The sequence below is a fragment of the Mastomys coucha genome, unplaced genomic scaffold (genome assembly GCF_008632895.1).
Source record: "Mastomys coucha isolate ucsf_1 unplaced genomic scaffold, UCSF_Mcou_1 pScaffold22, whole genome shotgun sequence".
NCBI lineage: Eukaryota > Metazoa > Chordata > Mammalia > Rodentia > Muridae > Mastomys > Mastomys coucha.
In genome coordinates, this window is record NW_022196905.1 from 29,504,408 (window position 1) to 29,523,488 (window position 19,081).

The following is a 19,081-nucleotide window of genomic DNA, read 5'->3' on the forward strand; positions in this document are numbered from 1 at the left end:
GCCTTCATCTTCAGGAGCATCAGGAACTGAAGAAGCGATGCATAACTTACGCTTTGGCACCCATCTTTAGAGATTAATTCTGTCTTGCATTCAGCTGTGTTAGCTCAGCACAGTGCTGAGATTCACACATTTAGATGCTGTCCCAGCACACAAGCACAACCATACGTTATGCCTCTAACGTTTCTGCTCAATCAGGCTGCTTACAGCTAGGACAGCTAGGAATGAACTTGCTATGATATTCTTGTCTTAGGACAGGTTGTATGGTAGAGTGGTGTGGCTTCACCACTGCACACTCCACTGCATGAGTGAGTGCACACATACACATACACATGCATATATATTCCTACATGGCTGGAGACTCTGCCCTCTGTCATCTCAGAGGAGTGGAGCATCTCACGGAAGAATCTGAAATTCCCCACCACCCATCCAAGCTAGCTGCCCCTTCTCATGCTGCTGGCCATGTGGCTATCTTCACCGGTGAAGAGTCTATGTGATCCTTTTGCTCTTTAAAAAGAACTAGCTGGATGATTCTCTATGCAGTTTAGGTCAGCCATTTCTGATGTACTACAAATATTTCCTTTTTGGATGTAAGATCTCCTGTGCCCAGGATAACCTGAATTTCTAATCCCCCGCCTCCACTTCCCCAGTGCTGAGATTACAGGTGTGTGCAACAACACCAAGTTCATGAGGTGCTGGAGAATGACCACAGGGCTCTGCACATGCTAAACAGGCACTTTGGCAACTAAGCCTGAGCCCTTCATTTTCTGCTGGTTTCCTAGTGGAACTTTTACTGAGCAGATCCCAATTCTGATGAAGTCCAACAAACTTTCCTTAAGTAAATCATTTAGCTCATTTAAGAGCTTGGCCTAACTTCAGGAAAACCATTTTCTTGGGCTATCTTGTACATTTTTTTTTTTTTTTTTTTTTTTTTTTTTTTTTTTTTTTTGTGGTAAACAGGTTTTCTGGAACTCCTTCTGCAGACCAGGCTGGCCTTGAACTCAGACTGCCTTTGCCTCCTGAGTGCTGGGATCAAAGGTGTGCGGCACCACCACTGGGCTCATCTTCTAGTTCTTATCAGCATGGTTTGCACACAGCCTATGATCCATTTTGCATTGTGTCTGAAGCAAGGGGACCTTCATTTTCCCCAGTGAACCAAGTGGCTCCAGTTCCTTTTACTATGAAGACACTCTTTTCTCAACCCAGTTGCCTCTCTTGAATCTACAAGTGCCACTCAGGTCCTTGCATCCCTGTGTCTCCCCACAGGACATCCAGCATCTATGCCATCTACCCACTGACTTGCTGGCTCCTTTCTGCTGTCACTCTTTAACTGTGAGCCACCCTGAGCTCGTGGGACCTTACCTTTGGGTTGGATAAATAGGACACAGGTCATTTTCCCAGACAGAATGCTTTAAAAGACATTTTATTCATTGTGTGAACTCATGTGCCATAGCACGCATGGTCAGAGGACAACTTGCATGAACCTGTTTTTCTTCGCCATATGGTGACTGATGACCTGCCAGCCTGGGGGCTTTCAGTCACCTTTTCTAGGTGGCAGAGCACCGCTAGCCAGAACCTCAACTTCTCCCAGGGAGCTTTGTAGGGTCTGGCCTCTGAGAGCTTAGTCAGAAGTGGCCTCCTGACTAGAGGTCAGCTCCAGAAGCAGGTAGCCCCCACATAGGTCACACTTTCTCCCTAACTTAGCTGTGGGCTCTACATCACTTGCTGAGATGGTTCGCTGGGCTGTGTACTGCTACAAATACATTTTACTTCCACGTGCCCATTTCTAAGCCCTAGAATGCAGTCACAGCCCCTGGCTCTAGGGATGCAGACAAACATTCGTGAAGGTGCATCTGATAGCCAGGCATTCCCCCTGCAGTTGACTCTGAGCCTGGTGTCTGGGGCCCAGCGTCGTCCCAGTCCGCTGGGCTGTGTGGTACGGGAGGCCTTGGTGGGTTCCCAAGTATGTGAAAGGAAGAGCTGAGACCCTAGCAACAAGAACTTCTCTGGGCCTCAGACACTGCTAAGGGCTCTGGGAAGATATTTACTGGTGCTGGGAGGGACACATCCCAGCTGGCCTGGATGGTGGCAGACACAGCGTGGGTGAGGGAGCCACACTGCCTGCCGTTCCTTGCGGGTACTGTCCTTAACTCAAAGGCTTCTTGCATGATGCCCTGGAGGTTTCGCCCATACAGGAGTATCTATGAGTGATCACTTGTGTATAGGTATACATGTAAGTGTGCACACATCAAAAGGAGAGTGCCTTCACCTACCATGCTCCACCTTTGCTTCTTTGACTGGGATAGCTAGCCAGCTTGCCCTGGCTGTCCTTTCTCCACCTCTCAAGTGCTGGCACTACAGGCAAGTAAACACACCAAGGCTCTGCAGATCTGAACTGTGGACCTCAAGCTTGCTGGATGAGCATTTTATTCACTGAACCTCTTTCCAGCTTTGATATTCTTAAACTTGGTTAACTGCATCCTCCTGATAGGCAGATTTCAACTTTTGATCTGAGATTCAGCAGCTAACCAACTCAATGGCCTGATCTTTCAGTATCAGCTTCTGGGGTTGGCCGAACTTTTGGCTAGTCTGTGTGAGGCATCAGATACTGAATCTGATGGAAGCTGATCAGGGTCTTCTGGGAGGCAGAAAACGTTCCACCTATAAGACCTGCAGGCTTTCACCTCTGCCATCTTTGTCCTGAAATCTCTTGATTTAAAACTGTCTGGGATCGGCTGGGCAGTGGTGGCGTACACCTTTAATCCCAGCACTTGGGAGGTAGAGGCAGGCGGATTTCTGAGTTCGAGGCTAGCCTGGTCTACAGAGTGAGTTCTAGGGCAGCCAGAGCTATACGGAGAAACCCTGTCTCGAAAAAACAAACAAACAAAAAACAACAACAACAAAACTGTCTGGGGTCAGGCCCTCAGGGAGTGAGAGGGGGGAAGGGGAAGTGAGGTGGGGAAGGGAATGCTTCCAGCGGGTAGACTAATCTTCCCCTTCCCCCTTCCATCTGTAACTTTGCCATGGCTCAATGGACCCATCCCTCAAGATACCAGGCAAGGACTCGATGGCTCAAAACCCTGCCATGTATTTAAGGACTCTGTACAGAACATTTCCAGTGGCAGGCAGATTTCTGTGATTTCAATGTAAACTGTTTTGCTGCGGCACGGAGGCCAGTCATATCTCACTGGTAGCTGTACCCAAGGCCCTCAACCAGGGCGGTGACAGCTACACTTGCTTGAGAGAAAAGAAGTCCTTGCCAGCCACTGCAGGATCAGCTTGATATTTCAAGGGGACCTCCTTGCCACTGTGATCAGCCACACCAGTCACCACAGGTCTACGCAAGCCGATGACATGCTGACAGCTCCCGGTGTCTTCAAGAGCTCTCTCTGTACACTGCTGGAGGTTTCTGGTCCTCAGAGCTCATTGTGCCGAGCCCTTGAGACCCTGCTGGACAGGTCCTGCAGATGCTTCTTCACCTGTATAAGGGGACACCTGTCAGTGGGGGACACCCTGGCAAGCCTGCTATCACGAGATCACAGGAGACTGATGAAAACCAGTGCTAAACACTCTGGCTCATCTTCCACTACACAGCCGCTCAGATCATGTCATAAGTGAGGAGACAGAGCCCAGCGCAGATTCAAAAACAGAAGGAATGCTAAAAAACAAACAGCCAGAAGCAGATCACCCCAAAAGACAATGACACTGTGGAGACCCTGTGGTGGCCCACGAAGGCAGTGACTCTTCCTCACAACGGTGGATGCCTGCAGGGGGTTACAGAGAACTCCACTTCTGACCCCTTAATCCCACAAGGGCACCAAGAGCCATACTGACCTACCAGACAGACCTGGCTTGATCTGTGGTTTTGATGAGTTCTCAGTGACAGCTGCTCTAGCACTACCCTTCACGAGGCCTGTAGTTTGACGTCAGTAACTGGAAGGTCTCAAAGCATACCATGAGGTCTCGGCACCACTAGTTTATTGTCCAGATTCACAGGGTCCCTCATTGCAATAAGTCTCTTGGCGGCCAGGGGCAGCCAAAAGTGTTCTTGAATCCTGGGGAAACCCCCAAATCCAAGCTGGCCAGTGGTGATGCACACCTTTTATCCCAGCACTTGAGAGGCAGAGGCAGGAGGATTTCTGGGTTTGAGGCCAGCCTGGTCCACAGAGTGAGTTCCAGGACAGCCAGGACTACACAGAGAAACCCTGTCTCGAGAAAAAAAAAAAAAAAAGAACCCCCCCCAGCTCCTGTGATAACCCATCAAGGGCCTCTGAGCCTCAGGGATTCAGGCTCCTGCTGTTCTATGTACCACCCCACTTCTCAGAGTTTACTTATTTTTGCATGATTAACACACTCTGCTCAACTTGAGAAGGTACAGGAGGGAATCTCCCATGTTGGGCACAGGCCCAGATCCTTCCAGAGAGGCAAGGTATGCTGGGTCCTCAGGGGTTTCTAGCTCGTGTGGGGACTGCTCAGACAGCTGGCGTGCCTTTACTTGTTCGTATTGTTCCGCTTCTACTAAGCCAGAGGTTGTTCCTTAAAGGGGTCCTGGTGACCCCACAGCCTCTGCAGGCCACCTATGTCACATCCCAGTGTGGGCAGCCTGAGATTCAAGTCTGCACCTCAGCAGGCCAGGAAACAGCTCCCTGGATGCTACAATGCTGGCTGTCTTCCATGTCTACAGGCATGTACATCTGACATGTTGTCTACAGGCACGATGTCCGCTGGCAGTGCCAGCATCTCCCATGCTGAGTACCCGACCACTCACGGTTCCAATGGACTGCATTTGTGTTTCCCTGAGTCAGGAGGTCATGTGTCTAAGACCCAAGGGTAGGACTGGGGTGCAAGGACAGGAGTGGAGGATGGCGTGCCTCACCTTGTAGCCCAGCTCCTTGGTCTTCTCCTCCAGCAGCACGTACTTCTCCTTGTTGCGACTGATGTGCTCGGGGTCACCGATGCTCTCCACATGCTTCAGCTTCTGGTGGGAAATCTCCAGTTGCTTCTGGTAGTGGTTGTGCTTTTCAATTTTGGCTTCGAAGTGCTTGAGCTCCTCCTAGGAGGTGTCAGGAACTTAGTCTTCCCCAGCATGGAGCTCTGAGGTACCTGTCTCTTATTCAGTGATGGTCCTGGCCATGGCTGGCAGCTCCATGAGATCTGGCACATGCTGACTGCTAAGAGTCTCTAAACAGGGATTGTCCACCAGAACCTGGTAGCATCAGGGACCTTTGAACTCCCATCCTTGGACACCACTGACTTTCCCACTGACTCCAAGTGGTCACCCATCATCCACCTTCAGGAGATCATGACTAAGGCAGGCTGGATTTTGGGATCTAAGGTCTCTTCCCAGGGCCACAAAAGCTAAACCCTCATGAGGATGGTCTTATGTCTACCTCACTGGCCCTGCTCCTTAGGGCTCCTTTGCGTCTCACAAAGGAGACGCTACTGCTATCTTCCCTGCCTGCTCCCTTTTACCTCATGGGTCCAGTGATCACTGGGAGGTCCGTGGTGGCCTCCAGAAACGCCACCTCTGGAGCTCTTTGGGTACAGACACCCGAGAGCAGCCTTAGATGACCATACAGGTCCCAAGCATGTCCTATCCTACCCTAAATAGCAAGTAACTCTCAATGACCCTGTTCAGAAGATAAATCCCCCCATCAGCTTCCTGGAGCTCCACCCCTAGTGCACACTCTGGCCAGACACCGTGGCCGTACGCCCCTCTCAGAACCTCCCAGCACAGAGCAGGGTAGACCATCCCACCATGCTGTACACAGGAAGCGCTGAGATTGTTGGCATGAGAGGTGTGTGCCCACCTGCTACCACATGACTGCCGACCAGGATGACAAGGACTGCAGAGGCCAGGGTGGGAAGGAAAAGGGTCAGGACAGAAACACGAGCGCATTGTGCGATGAGGAAAAGGAACAGAGAACCCGATCCCATTGGAGACCCCAACAGAAGGCGACACAGCTTTGCCTCCCAGTTTCCTTACCCTGAACGACTCCAGTTCCTTCTCGGTGAAGTTGGCAGACTGAGCCAGGTCCCACAGATCTATCACTCGAGGCTCTTCAAACTCTGCAGGAGAGCAAGGGCTGTCTGTCTGGGTAGGTGGCATGGCAGGACACACCTTGGTGCTGGGGCCAAGTGGCCCGTCAGCCCGAGGGAATAGTGTGTGTTGCATCTTGGGAGCACTAAGTACCTGGTCTGTGCTCACCAGCTTAAATGTGGCTCGACTGAAACCCAGCTGCGGCAGTGAAGGGGTCACATCCTCTAGACCCAGAAGCACCTGCTACCCGTGTCCAGGACCATGAAGATCCAGCTGGGCACTGGGGCGGGCTGTCCCCAAGTCAAGGCTGAAGTTTGCCCATTCACTTTTTAGCTCCCATGATCCCTGGACTGGGGCAAACAGAGAGCCATCCAGCAAGGTTCCCTGGTCTCAGAAAATCCTGCTGTCCACAGGGCCCCCCCTGCCCACGACTCAAGAGAATCCTGGTTTTCCAGAGAACACAGGAGTTAGGCCTATATTCTCCCACAGGCAGGCCAGTCGGAGAAGCCAAGGGAATGTTTGGATGCAGCGCTCTAGGAGATGATCCATGGAGGGCAGGATAGTGGTTAGAGAAAGTGGTGACACCCAACACACTGAAAAGGCTCCCTTTTATAGCCCCATTAACCTAACAGCAAGTCCTCAGAGCTGGCCTATAAGACAGATCGGTCATCTCCACATCAAGCAGTCTCTGGAGAGGGAGACTGCTTCGCAGCAGTCCCCGAGCCCAGCCCCACAAGAGCACACCATGCCTGTGAGGCCTTGCAGATGCTCCCCAGGAGGCTCTGCCTGGGTCCATGCTGTCTAAGGCTGTGCATGTAGGACTTTGACTGTTGCTGGACACAAAACTAGGCACCCTCCCCCCATCCCCTCACTCCCACCTCACTGCCACCTGGATCCCCAGAGATAGACATCGAGCCTGGCTCTATCACTCATGTAAGTTGTCACTGTAGCAGAAGCTGCCACCCTGCTTGATACAAGGGCCATAGGCCAGCATGGGATCAATGGCAAAGCTGGCCCCCACTGGCAAGGGGATTCAGAGATAGTCCTGGGCTAAAAAGACAGTCTGGATAGAGAGCCACTCTGCTACTACTACAAAGTAATTTTGGTGACAGGGCTGATGGCCAGCCCAGAACATTTTTCAAAAATTCACCTTTGCCACTCTTTAACACAGACAATGACTGACTGTGATAAGTCTCCTAGGTACTCCTAGGCCCATGCACCTGTCCCCAGGGCTTACCAGTGGTGGAGCCATAGCCCTGGTGGCTGACCTTCCTCAGACGGTCTAGGCCCTGGTTGATACTACGCAGTCTGTCCTTCAGCTCACTGTGCTTGCTGCTCAGGGTGTCGCTCTTGATGTGGGTCATATCCGAGGGACTGAGAAGGTTCTCATAACCTTCTGTGGAACAAGACACAGAGCGTTTACTGGCATCCTAGTAGCCAAGAGGGCTCCAAGTCCACCCATAGGCCATACGTCTGCAGCCCTCAGAGCTAGCTAATGGATGTGCTTTCTCAGAACATCTAAGGGCGGATGTCTCAGCATCTGTACCCAAAGGCTTGCCCCAGGGGTCTCCATGGTTCCTAATGGCTCCTACTTTCTCAGGCCCTCTACTTGGCAAGGTCATACTACTCAGAACTCATGGTGGCTGGCTTAGGTTACATCAGGGCACCTCAGTCACCCCAGAAGCCATCTGTATAGCTGTACTGATGTAACCCAACTGATATACAACCCGTATGTATTCATGAACATGGGTAGAAACATAAGAAAAGTGTCCCTCTTTCCTCCCCACAATCCTAGGCGATTGTGTTCCGCTGTGCCCAGAGCACACAGGCATGGGCGCACGGACCTTCAGCTCTGCTCAGTGTGTCTAGCAGCACATTGTACTCGTGGATCTTCTCTTTGTAGTGCAGAAATTCTCTCCACAGCTTGTCCAGTTCTTCACTGGAGAACTTCCCTGATGTCTTTGCCTAAGAGGAAACAGCCTGCATGACCATGTCTGTCCCATCATCAGCACACCTTGAGGAGTTCAGGTGCCTTATCAGCTGCACCCTTGCTCCAGGGCAAAGAACTTGGGGCTGTTCTCATGCCCTGCAAGCCTTGTGACCCTCTCCTAGGTATGTGCACCAGGAAAAGAAAAATCAATTTGGAAGCTCCTGATGGGCAGTGTCTCTTCTCCTCGATGTCCCGATTTGACAGGGCTGGCCAGAGAAGGAAAGGGAAGGACTCTGAGGAAGGCGCCTACATCTGCTTAACTCTTCTGGCTGGGTAGATATTGAGAACAGCAGAGCCATCTTGATAGTCCAGCAGGGACCAGATCAGTGTAACCCAGACAGGCTATCCCAGGAATTGGACCAAGCTAGCCTGTGGCACTGAACCAAAGCCATATCCCAATGTCTACCTCACATCTGTGCTCTCTGCTTAGGTCTGCATCACAAAGCAAAGGCGGGCCAGACCCAGGACTGCCCACTTTCCCAATCACAGTATCAAGAGCCCCACACCAACATCTGTACACAGCTGAGGACCCCTTTCCTAAACACAGAAGCAGGGCCACAGACCAGATAAAATAAAGGAAACACAGCTACCTGACCTGACACTGTATGATTTAGCCACACGCTGTGAAGAGCACATCTAAGACTGCAATCCTGACAGCTTGGAGTAGCTCTGCTGAACAAGAGTAACCAACCAGGACAGCTCAGACTTCCCAGCAAGGAGAACATGAGACCAGATCATGTCTCGAGGTGAAGCCAGCAGCCTGAGTTAGTGTAGAAGAGGCAGCAAGGTGACAGCAGAGACAGAGACCCCTCACCCCCAGCCCCACATCTTAGCTCTCCACTAGTCGACACAAGTTTCAGAAGATAAGGGGAAAATGGCAAGTGGTACCTTGTGCCACAGCTTTTCCAGCCTGGGGTCCCCCAGCTCGTCCTGGGTGTCTTCATTGAGTGCGTTGCTGTGTACCATCTGGGTATCCTTCCTCCCATCCAGTCCGTACCTGGCCAGGATGACTAGAGAGGGGGCATTTGATTTTTATTTGACACTGTCTCCCTTAATAGGCAGAAGCTGCCACGGGAGCCTATGACGAGTCTGCTTCTCATTTTCTAAAAGATTCCTTTCACCTCCCTCATGAGTGGCCACATGAGATCTGGGGAGGACACACGCCAGCTTAGGGGCCCAGGCCAGGGACTTGCAAGGCATCCCGGGTTCCACCTGAATCAGGAGCTCATGGGCAGGGAGGGTATGGGCTGACGTTTGCACTGTATCTTGATGCTTCCATTTCTGGCATATGCCAAACGGCAGCAAAATACAAAAACCAAACCAACAACTATAAAAATAAATAAATAAAAATAAAAACAAAGAACAAAAAAAAAAAACCAGGACTGAGCAGTCTCCTGGGCATCAGGGTGATGGCCAGGAGAGGCTGGCCAATAGGCATTTAGCCTCTGAGATGTCCAGGCTCTATGCATGCCCACTCTGGAGGTCTTAGCACCTTTTGTCACCAACACATATTGGGCAAACCTGCTAGCTGACTTCAAAAATGACTGTCTTCTAACTTCCATGCCAGCCAGGCTACCCTGGAACTTGTAAGCCACGTGTAGCCACCCATGCCTGCTTGCTGAGAGAGAGAAGGCTTGCTTGATCCCTGCTCTTAAGGGCCGAGAGAGACTCCTAGGCCTAACTAACTTCTGCTTAGCTGCTGGGGATCTGTCCTTCACCCGTAACCCTGTCTTCTCTAGAAAGGGTACAGAATTTCTGTTGTGTTACTCTGTCATCTCCAAGCTGGTGACCCACTGATCCCCAGTATTTTCTTGGGGCCTTCATCCAACAACTCTCATTAGGCCATTCCACATGGCACTGTAGTCTCCATTCCCTAGTAGGTCAGGGGACACACAGTGCAGCCTCCCCACGCTGTTCCTTCAGTCATAGCCAACCCTGCAAGTGTCCCTGTGCTCAGACTGTGCCTGTCTTTGGGGGATGGCTACCTTTTTCCCAGGCCCAAGAATGATGGTGCCTGGAAGCTTGAACCCGCCTCTTCCCCCCAAGCCTGCTCCCCCCAGAGTTGGGATAATGTGCTGTGAGGCATGCAGTGCACTGCCACTGTCCTGCATGTGTTCCCAGACTGGTCTGTAGCATTTCTGATGACCACAGAAAGCCACTTCTACTGAGGGGTCAGGAGGTATCTGTGGGCAGGCAGGCAGCATGGGCGCATACACTGTGACTTGATCTGGACTCCATTAGATCTAATTTAGGTCTTACAAAGCTATTTTAAAAGTGGGCAGTGGCTTGAGACTGTAAACTATGCTACTTAGGAGGCTTAAGCAGGAGGAATGCTTTGAGTCTTGGAGTTCGGGAGCAGCCTCAGCAATGCAGTAAAATCAGTATGCTCAGATACCTCTTAGCCTCAGAGCCAGTGCCTGGCACTGCCTCTGCAGCTTTGCTGCCCAGCCCAAGCCTGCTCATTGCTTGCTACCATGGAAAAGAGCTGTCACGCCCAACCTGGGTAGCCCTGGTGCCCGAGCTGGGTCGGGGTAGGAGGAGAACTAGAGAAGAGGAGAACACAAGCTCCATCAGGCCCATAGGCAAATTGCTCAAGCCTATTTAGAGTTAAGACTGAGCAAGTTCTGAATCCTGAAGTGCTAAGCTTGATATGAAATGGAATCCCAGGGAGCTGAGCATCTCATATAGTTCCCTGCAGTGCCCAGGCTCAGCCTGGGGAGTGAGGTAGCCCTGGGGATGACAGTGGGCATGTCCCTGAACAGCTGCCCCATGGGACTGAGTCCATCTGGGGTCTTGCACAGGAGCTAAGGGTCTAGGTGAGGCAGCTCCCATGAGACTAGCCCTTTAGGATCTGGCCTGGCCCGGTAGAGCTGGTTACAGTTAGGGGGCCCAACCTTTCATATGCTTACCAGCAGCATCTGTTTCTTACACCCAGCTTCTGGGTCTAGACTCTGCATTATGGTCCCTCTCAACCCTCCCACCTCCCCACCCCAGCCAGATGTGGGGTCAGTACTGACAATGACTTGAGCAGTGAAGGGAGGGCCCACATGGACCACACCCAGAAGGTGGCCAGCATCAGTAAGCATCCATCTCCAGCAGCAAGAGCTCCACCAAGTACTTAGAAGAGTCAACTTCATGTGTCAGCTCCTAATCCTGTTAGGTCTGCTGCCACAGGGCCACCAGCGCCAGGGAAGGGGAAGCATCACCCAGACAGAAAATCGTGTTCTATGTGGGCCAGACCTTGTCAAGCTGGAAGAAGCTAAACCCCACCCAGGACACTGGCTAGCCAGAGGATGGTGGTCACTAGTTCTCTTCCTGGTCTTCTGCATTCCTCTATTTCTGAGCCCAACTCTATCTCTGCAGAGCTAGCTGCCTTCTTCCTTCTGGCAGCTCCTGGCCTCCTCTCCTGGTGGGCCAACTCCACATTCAGCATCAAGCCTGAGGAAGGGACAGCTATAAAGGGCAGCTCCTGTCATAGCAGAGTTAAGGGCTAGTTCTGAGGAAGCTGCCTGTATGAACCCTTGTTACAGTTCAGCTGCTTATACCAGCCAACATTAACTCCCATCACCCACCCTGCACACCAGTGGTACCTCATAGGGGACACTACACTCAGTTTGGGACTACCATGAGAGGCAGGGCGGGCCTAGGTCATGTGGAAAGCAGTGTGTTACAAGGAGTGGGGTTGTGGTGGTGATGGGAGCAAACGTGCGGCTGGTCAGCCAGTGGGTGGCAGAGCTGGGTAGAACCTCAATGCCCAGGGTATGCAGAAGGGTTGGTGATCAGTCTATGGGCTATGTCCTAAATGCCACAGGCTGGTACATGATGCCTGATTGTGGGCTGAAAGTGTGAGGAGGATGGGAGGAGAATCCAAGTGGAGCATACACCTACCCTCTAGACCCAAAGATCCATGTGTGCACTAAGTGTACACAATACATAGGGCATGTGAGACTGCCCATCTTCAATGTCCACACAAGGAAATGCTTCCAACCCGCCTTGCCAGCATCTCTGATCTGAGATCAGGCCTACTTCCTTATCTGGCTGGCAGCATCCTATGTCTCCTTCCTGACAAAACAGCTCCTTTGGTTGTCTAAGCATCAATGTACTAAGTCCCCAGCCCTGACTCCCTCCCAACATTCATAAAGCAGCACAGGAGCTTTTGATACAACCCAGGGCATCTGAACTCAGATGAGCCACCTCACAGGCTGCACTTGCTGTCACAATGTCCCCTGTCCCTCAGCTTGGCCTGGGGGCTTGTGGCTGCCCCCGCCATGAGAATAGGAAGGTACCATTGAGGTTATGGACCAGTTTCGCTTCTTTCTCCCCATCCTCATCCAAGCCTTCCACCTTCAGCTTCTTCCAGTTGAGTTCATCCCTCTCTTGTATCTTCAGGTCAGAATGCAGCTCGGCCAGCTTCACGGGAGACAGGTGAAGCTGCCCAAGAAAGGAGAGACATGCCATAAGCCGCTGTGTGCTGGACCATGGGCAACAAGACTGACCTAGGGGAAGGGGAACTGGGAGTTCAGAGTAGACAGGGCTAGAAGTCACTCATAAGACACACAAGGACTTCAAAGACTGACACCCTATGTCAGGAGCCCAGCTAGAGATATAGCTGAGGCAAGGTCTGGAAATCCCAGGTCCAGGAGGAGGCCAAGGGCTTTCAGTAGCCTCTTACAGCAGGGTGCCAAATCTTTCCCACTGACACCAGGAGCTATGGACCAGGTAAAGGATACACCAGCAAAGGGCTGGACTTGGTGAGGAAATGAGTAATTTTTATAAGAAGTAGGAAAAGAAAAAAGAATTACCACATACTAGAAGATTAAATTTATAAAAAAAAATAGTCAATAAATATCTTACATATTTTTTTTGAGGTACTAGGACCAGATCCAGGGTCTTGTACATAGTAGGCATACTACCACAGAAGGGTCCAATCTCAAAATCAATCAGTCAGAAGGACTGTACTCCTGGGGGACCTGAGAGGCCAGCTCCTGTAATCTGAATACATTTTGTCTAAGAGGACGAAACTGGGTCTCTGAGAATATGTGGTAACCTGCAGAGGTTTCCCTACCCAAACTCCAAGGAGAGCCCTTTGCTACCCACAATGCCCAGGAATCTTCATCTTGCAACACATTAGGCACGTCAAATCACTAAATCAGGACAGACGTGCCCCAAGTCCTCCACTAAATGGCTCACAGCCCATCATCCTAAGCATGTCTATGAAACAGGAACCGGGTACTGCCAGAGTCAGGGCACGTAGGGCTGGACTGCCATGAAGCAATACCCAGCCCCCCGCACCCCAAATCTCAAATTGCCCAATCTCACAAGATGGAGGTGAGCTCCATGCCTTTGCAGAGCTCTCCCATACCCGCCTCCACTCCCTGGGGTATCAAGACAGACCTCAGCTCTTCTAAAGGTGAATTGGGAATGGGACGAAGCAAAGAGCTCTGCCACACTTTTTCTTCGGTATCATACACGATAAACTCCAAAGATAAAACCTCTCCTGGACGGTGAAGGAAGGTCACTGAGAAGCCCCAAGAACCCAGGAAAGGCCCAGGTGAGCACCTTATCTACCCAAAGCCCTAGGGGCGGGAACTGATTGCACTGATAACTGCACCACCCCGAAGGCCAGAAGGCCCATCCCAAAAGTTTACATGAAAGATAAGAACCTCGTGCTCTCCCCCTGAGCTGAGGTGACCTAGCAGGTAGGACCCAGCTAGAAGCCTCCATGTCTAGAAGGAGAAGCAGCAAAACTCAACCTGTGTCCTCGAGGCCTAGACTCCTTGGAAGTGGAGGGAGTAGACACAAGACATCCTATATAAGGGAAGCCACTGCAAGATCGTCCCCCTCCATTCAGCAGAAAAAGTGAACACACATCCCCTCCAGAACTTTAGGGCTAGAGGGACATGCAGCCCAAGGCCTAAACAGGATGAGGAGAGCAGCCAGCCATCCTAACAGTGACTTGGAACTATGGACAATCAGGAGAAGTATAATCTGATGCTGCCACAGACCAGTGGTGACGGCAGATGACCCAGGGACCACGAAGGCACAGAGTGAGGATGAAAGTTACCTGGACGTGCATGTGGAGGACTTGGGGCCACCTTCTTAGCAAAACGGATCCCAAGATCTATGGACACCAGACTACATTTTCCCAACAGTCTTGGATGATATCTGGGAATGTCTTCATGGCCCCATCCTGTCTTACTGGGTTATCCCTTGGGTATCCTTGCAGTTTATCGTGTATGATGCTGAAGAAAAAGTATGGCAGAGCTCTGTGCACACTCATCACAGTGGGCAAATGAAGATAGCTGTCAGGGACAGCAAGCCTTTTTACTCTAGATGGTTCCTACTGCTCCAGTGCGCTTCACACATCCACTCCCAGCTGTGCTCCTGGTCCCTTTCTCCAGAAAACTGAACTGCTCTTCCAGGCCTCAGGGCTGTCCCAAACCTTTGCAGGCTGGACATGGCACACTGTCCCCCTCTTGCAGCAGTCTCTCAAAGACACTGGCTGGGCACTAACCGGTGGGGCTGTCTGTGAGGTACCTCTCCCCGTCCCCAGAAGCCAACCTCCCAGCTACCGCTCCACCCTAATCCTCCAGGGCCAAAGTTCTCCAGTTTTCTTTTAAAACTTACTCTTAGTTTGCAAATTATTTACTCTCCTCCCTAACTCAGGAATGTTTTAAGTAAGCTGGAGGGCTAAAGGGCTACTCTCTCCTAGCTATTGAGGAAGATAGCTGGCTCAGACAGTCGGTTTATGAATAAATACCTAAACAAAAGCCCAGGTACAGTCCTGGGGACTGTAATTAGGGAGGGGACTCAAGTTCCAGGCCACCCTCAGGCTCTGGATATCTCCATTTCAAAAGGAAGAGAGATTAGCATGGCTGCTAAATCTGACTTCAGCCTTCCCCAGGTCTGGTGTATTGTCTACCTAGACTAAGGAATCCCAACCCCCTTGGGAAATGCTTTACCCAAATAACCAGCTCCACTAGCAACTTGGGGCTTCTGCTGTCTCTGTACTGTCTCATCTCAGGGCTCCTGTTTTTCTTCTTTCATTGGAGTAAATACAGATAAAAGACTTGCAAGCCAGATCCGATGTAGAAAGCACCGGGCTACCTCCATCTGAATAATTGGCTCTTTGGAAAATTGGCTTTCGGGCAGAGGTATGCACAGCTAGGAAGGGTGGGTATCATTCATTCTTTGGGGTCCCGAATTGTAAGGCAAGCACAGCCCCTTATAACCAGCCCCAAGTTCCTCTTGGGTTTTTGGATCTCTCATTACAAGTGAGGTCAAGATGGGCCCACCTGACATTTAGGGGGGGGCAGTACGAAGGGTAGACCGTTCCCGGTCCCAGAGGCTATGCTGGCCTCTTGATCAGGGGCCTGCTTTCCTTCGCTCACACGCAGTTCCTCGCCCCCATCCCCGCGCGTCTCCCTGGCCCCGCTCACCCGCTTGGCCTTCTCCCATAGCTGGTTCAGCTTCTCCATGCGGAACTCCTCCCCGGATTCGCGCTTGGCGGCCATCTCGGGCTCGTTCTTCTCCCGCGAGTACTTGCCGCCATGGCCTGCTATGGGCCGGGGCACAAGCAGCAGCGGGAGCAACAACAGCACTAGCAGCTGGAGCCGGGGCAGCGTAGAGAGCCTCTCTCTTCGAGGCGCCATCTTCCTCTGCAGAGCTAGCGGACTGACAGGCCTGGGTCCTGTGGGACCGCCCACCTGAAGCTCCGCCCACCAATAGGTCCCATCCAGGACCCGCCTCCCTTCCCAATCCGATCCCGCCCACCCCGGGCCCCGCCCATATGACTGCCCACTTTTTGGTTTCTGGCTCCGCCCTGACCACCGTCGACAGACAACAAGGATCCCAAAGCATTTTCACCCTGGGGCTGCAACCTTCAGAGCTCACCAGCCGGACCCCTGGGCTCCTCTGGGAAGTCGAAGCTGGGAAAGCCGGGCCCTGCGGCCGAACTGGGGCTACTCGGTCTCATCTGCGCCCTTACGCACCGCCCTATTCCTCGTAATCACGCAAGAAGAGCGGCGGGGAAGATGATTTTGCCATTAAACCCGGGAGCAGCTATCTCAGCTCCGTCTTTGGGACACATCCCAGACACTTCCCCTCTGCGCGGTTTCTGTTTGAAATGCTTTGTGCACCCGCCTAGTCTCTGCACCTGCAGCCCTGGAGAAAATCCAATGGACATAATGAGGCACAACAAGCTTGTTGGGAGCGGGGCGTGGTCTGGCCTGGAGACAACCTGGTGCTAGAGGAACCCAGGAGTCTAGTACAGGCACACCAGCACAGTTTGGGCAGAAGAGTCATCTGGTGAGAATGACCCGAAAGGGTCTCCAATAGGGAGAGACGTGGAGGACAAGGGTAGGGGATATTTGGGGGAATCGGTGCTTTTTTTTTTTTTTTTTTTTTTTTTTTTTTTTTTTTTTTTTTTAATAATTTTAAGCTGTATTTTGCGTTTCCACAGAAAGGGTTCAGGATATCTGGAACCCTGGTGGTTTGCAGATATTAGCACCTGCTTTCTGAGATTTTTTTTTTTTTTTGGTTTGGTTTGGTGATTTTCGAACATGGTCTCACCATGTAGCTCTGTTATCCTGGAACTCACTATATAGACCAAGCTAGCCTCAAACTCAGAGAGCTGTATGCCTCTGCCTCTCAGATACTGGGTTAAAGGTGTGCATCACTATGCCCGGCCTAAAATATCTCCCTTTCAGATAGGAGAAAGGGTTTTGTTTTTGTTTTGGGGTTTTGTTGTTTGGTTTTCTGGGTTTTTTGTTTGTTTGTTTGCTTGCTTTTGGCTTTGTTTGTTTGTTTGTTTAGATGAAACAGGATCTTACTCAGTAGCCCTGGAACTCAACTATGTAGACCAGACTGGCCTTGAACTTTCAGAGATCCACCTGATGCAATCTCCTAATTGTCTGAGACCTTAAGGGCAGTTGCTTCATTTATTTTCTCCATTGTTTCAGATAAAAATGTGAAGCCAGTCCCTAGTTGTCCATCTTCAGAAGCACAGGCTCCCAGCTGTGCTGCTGTCAATGTTTAATGCACTAGCCTGACTTATGTGCTCAGATTAGTGTAACTGTAACAAGCCTAGCAATGCATGAAGGCCCCAGAGGACAGAGGTGCATCTTGACCTTTCTCCGGCGTACTCCAGGTGTGGGCTATGGCCAGGCTGCCTCACCTTCACTACAGGTTCCAAGACTGCCTCCTACAGGCAGAGGCGGGTGGTTGAAAGGCTAGCCCTGTTGCCTCTGCTCAGAGTTCACTGCCTGCTTCCCAGGACTGCTGTAGGCCGGGAATGCTGTAGCAGTTCTGAAGGGAGAGAGGATGAGAAGATGGAGGGCTGCCATCCCTTAGTCTGAAGAGACTCCACAGTGAAATGGGTACCATGGAAGAAGCTTCCTGTCAGCCTCTAAACGTCACAGTCCTTACCATGGGCCATCAGATAAGGACAGAAACAGTCGGCCACAGAGAAGGAACTGGAAAAAAACAGAAAGGAGGGATATAAGACTGTGTCCAGGTCAAAGCAGGGGGTGGCGGTGGTGGCTGGCATGCCTGGGTTTTGGTACAAACAAACACAAGTGAAAATAGGAGCTAAGGTACACACAGTGAAAGAAAATGGCAAGAAATGTTATCCTTACAGAGACAACAGAAACTGTTAGACCGTGGAATGAATCCACAGAAATAGTCGAGGACACATATAACACACAATGATGTGAAACATATAAAACATGTGGGAAGCAAAGAGAGCTATGGACCCAAGACCCTAAGCGATGACAAGATGATTGAAGAAAACTCTTGAGAAAACAGGTTGAAGTTACAAGGAGATGGTTAACAGAAAGGGAAAAACTTGATTTCCAACCCAAGAGACCTAGTATTTGATTACCAGAAGTTTCAGACAGCACAGAGGTGAGATGGCTCAGGAGGTAAGGGTACTTGCTGCCAAGCCAGACTACCCGAATTCAAACCCTGGAATCCACATGATGAGAGGAGAAAGGTAACTAGCCATAAGTTGTCCTCTGATGGCCATCTGTGTGCCCTCTAGAGTGCAAGAAGGCACAGGGGAAATGGAAACTAGTTCACTACAAAATTAACAATTTAAGGCAACTTATATACCCAAAAGGGATGAACAATTGTCAGGTTAGAAGAGTCCATGGGAGTGCTGGAGAGATGGCTCAGTGGTTAAGAGTGGTAATTGCTCTTCCAGAGGTCCTGAGTTCAATTCCCAGCAACCACGTGGTGGCTCACAACCATCTGTAACAGAATCTGATGCCCTCTTCTGGTGTGTCTGAAGACAGCTACAGTATACAGTGTACTCACATATATAAAATAAATAATTCTAAAAAAAAATCTTAGAAAGATTGAAAATAAACCACACATGTTATAGCCACACACGTTGCTGTAAAAGTATGTAATGCAAGAGGCAAAAAGATTTTACAAATACCTTTTAAAGGAGAAAAATAAATAACAGAAAGGTCATAAACTGACTTTAGGTTTCCAAACAACAATACTTAAAAAAGAAAGACTGGGTGAGGGGCAGGGGTTCAGTTGTTAAAGTGCTTGCCTGGCATGCGCCAAGGTATGCAGAAGCTGTAATCTCAGTACTTGAGGATTGCAAACAAGGGGATCATTAATTCAGGGATATCTTCAGCTACATAGTAGAGTTTGAGGATAGTCTGGGGAATGTGAGATTCTGTCTTTAAAATAAAAAAGATGAGCAAAGAAACAGTTTCATATTAGAAGAAAGTGACATCTGACCTAGAATTCTATACCCAGCCAAAACATCTGACCTAGAATTCTATACCCAGCCAAACTATTGAGAAAATGGGAGAGAACATCATGAGAGAAGATTAATAAACTCCAGGAACAAAGGCTCACCCAAAGTAGGAAAATGAACCAAAAACGAAACAGAGAAGTAAGAACCCAGTGTAGAAAGGATTGAAGAGAGAGGTAGAAGGAATCCCTAAGAGGGTAGTAACAGAAGGGTGGCTCAATAGAGAGTTGACTCAAGGGACAAACAGATCAATTACTGCCATTGCTGTTAGTCTATTCTTTTTTTT

The 19,081-nt window shown here is 50.6% G+C and overlaps 1 protein-coding gene across 1 annotated transcript; it reads right to left on the reverse strand.

The window, feature by feature from the left end:
• Window positions 1-1,404: 1,404 nt before the first annotated feature.
• On the reverse strand, window positions 1,405-15,739 carry Lrpap1 (LDL receptor related protein associated protein 1). Its single transcript, XM_031341366.1, has 8 exons — window positions 15,467-15,739; window positions 12,314-12,458; window positions 8,916-9,037; window positions 7,882-8,002; window positions 7,275-7,433; window positions 5,984-6,066; window positions 4,874-5,050; window positions 1,405-3,476 (listed from the first exon to the last, which is right to left on the reverse strand). Exons 1-8 carry the CDS (start codon window positions 15,677-15,679, stop codon window positions 3,414-3,416), a joined length of 1,083 nt encoding a protein of 360 aa, XP_031197226.1. The 5' UTR covers window positions 15,680-15,739; the 3' UTR covers window positions 1,405-3,413.
• Between the last annotated feature and the right edge of the window lie 3,342 nt (window positions 15,740-19,081).

Excerpts from the sequence above, each read along its gene's own strand:
- Lrpap1 (XM_031341366.1), bottom strand. The coding sequence starts at position 15,679 with ATGGCGCCTCGAAGAGAGAGGCTCTCTACGCTGCCCCGGCTCCAGCTG. Across the intron at positions 8,003-8,915 it reads TGGAAAAGCTGTGGCACAAG|GCAAAGACATCAGGGAAGTT; the intron begins GTACCACTTGCC and ends GTTTCCTCTTAG. Across the intron at positions 7,434-7,881 it reads CACACTGAGCAGAGCTGAAG|AAGGTTATGAGAACCTTCTC; the intron begins GTCCGTGCGCCC and ends CTTGTTCCACAG.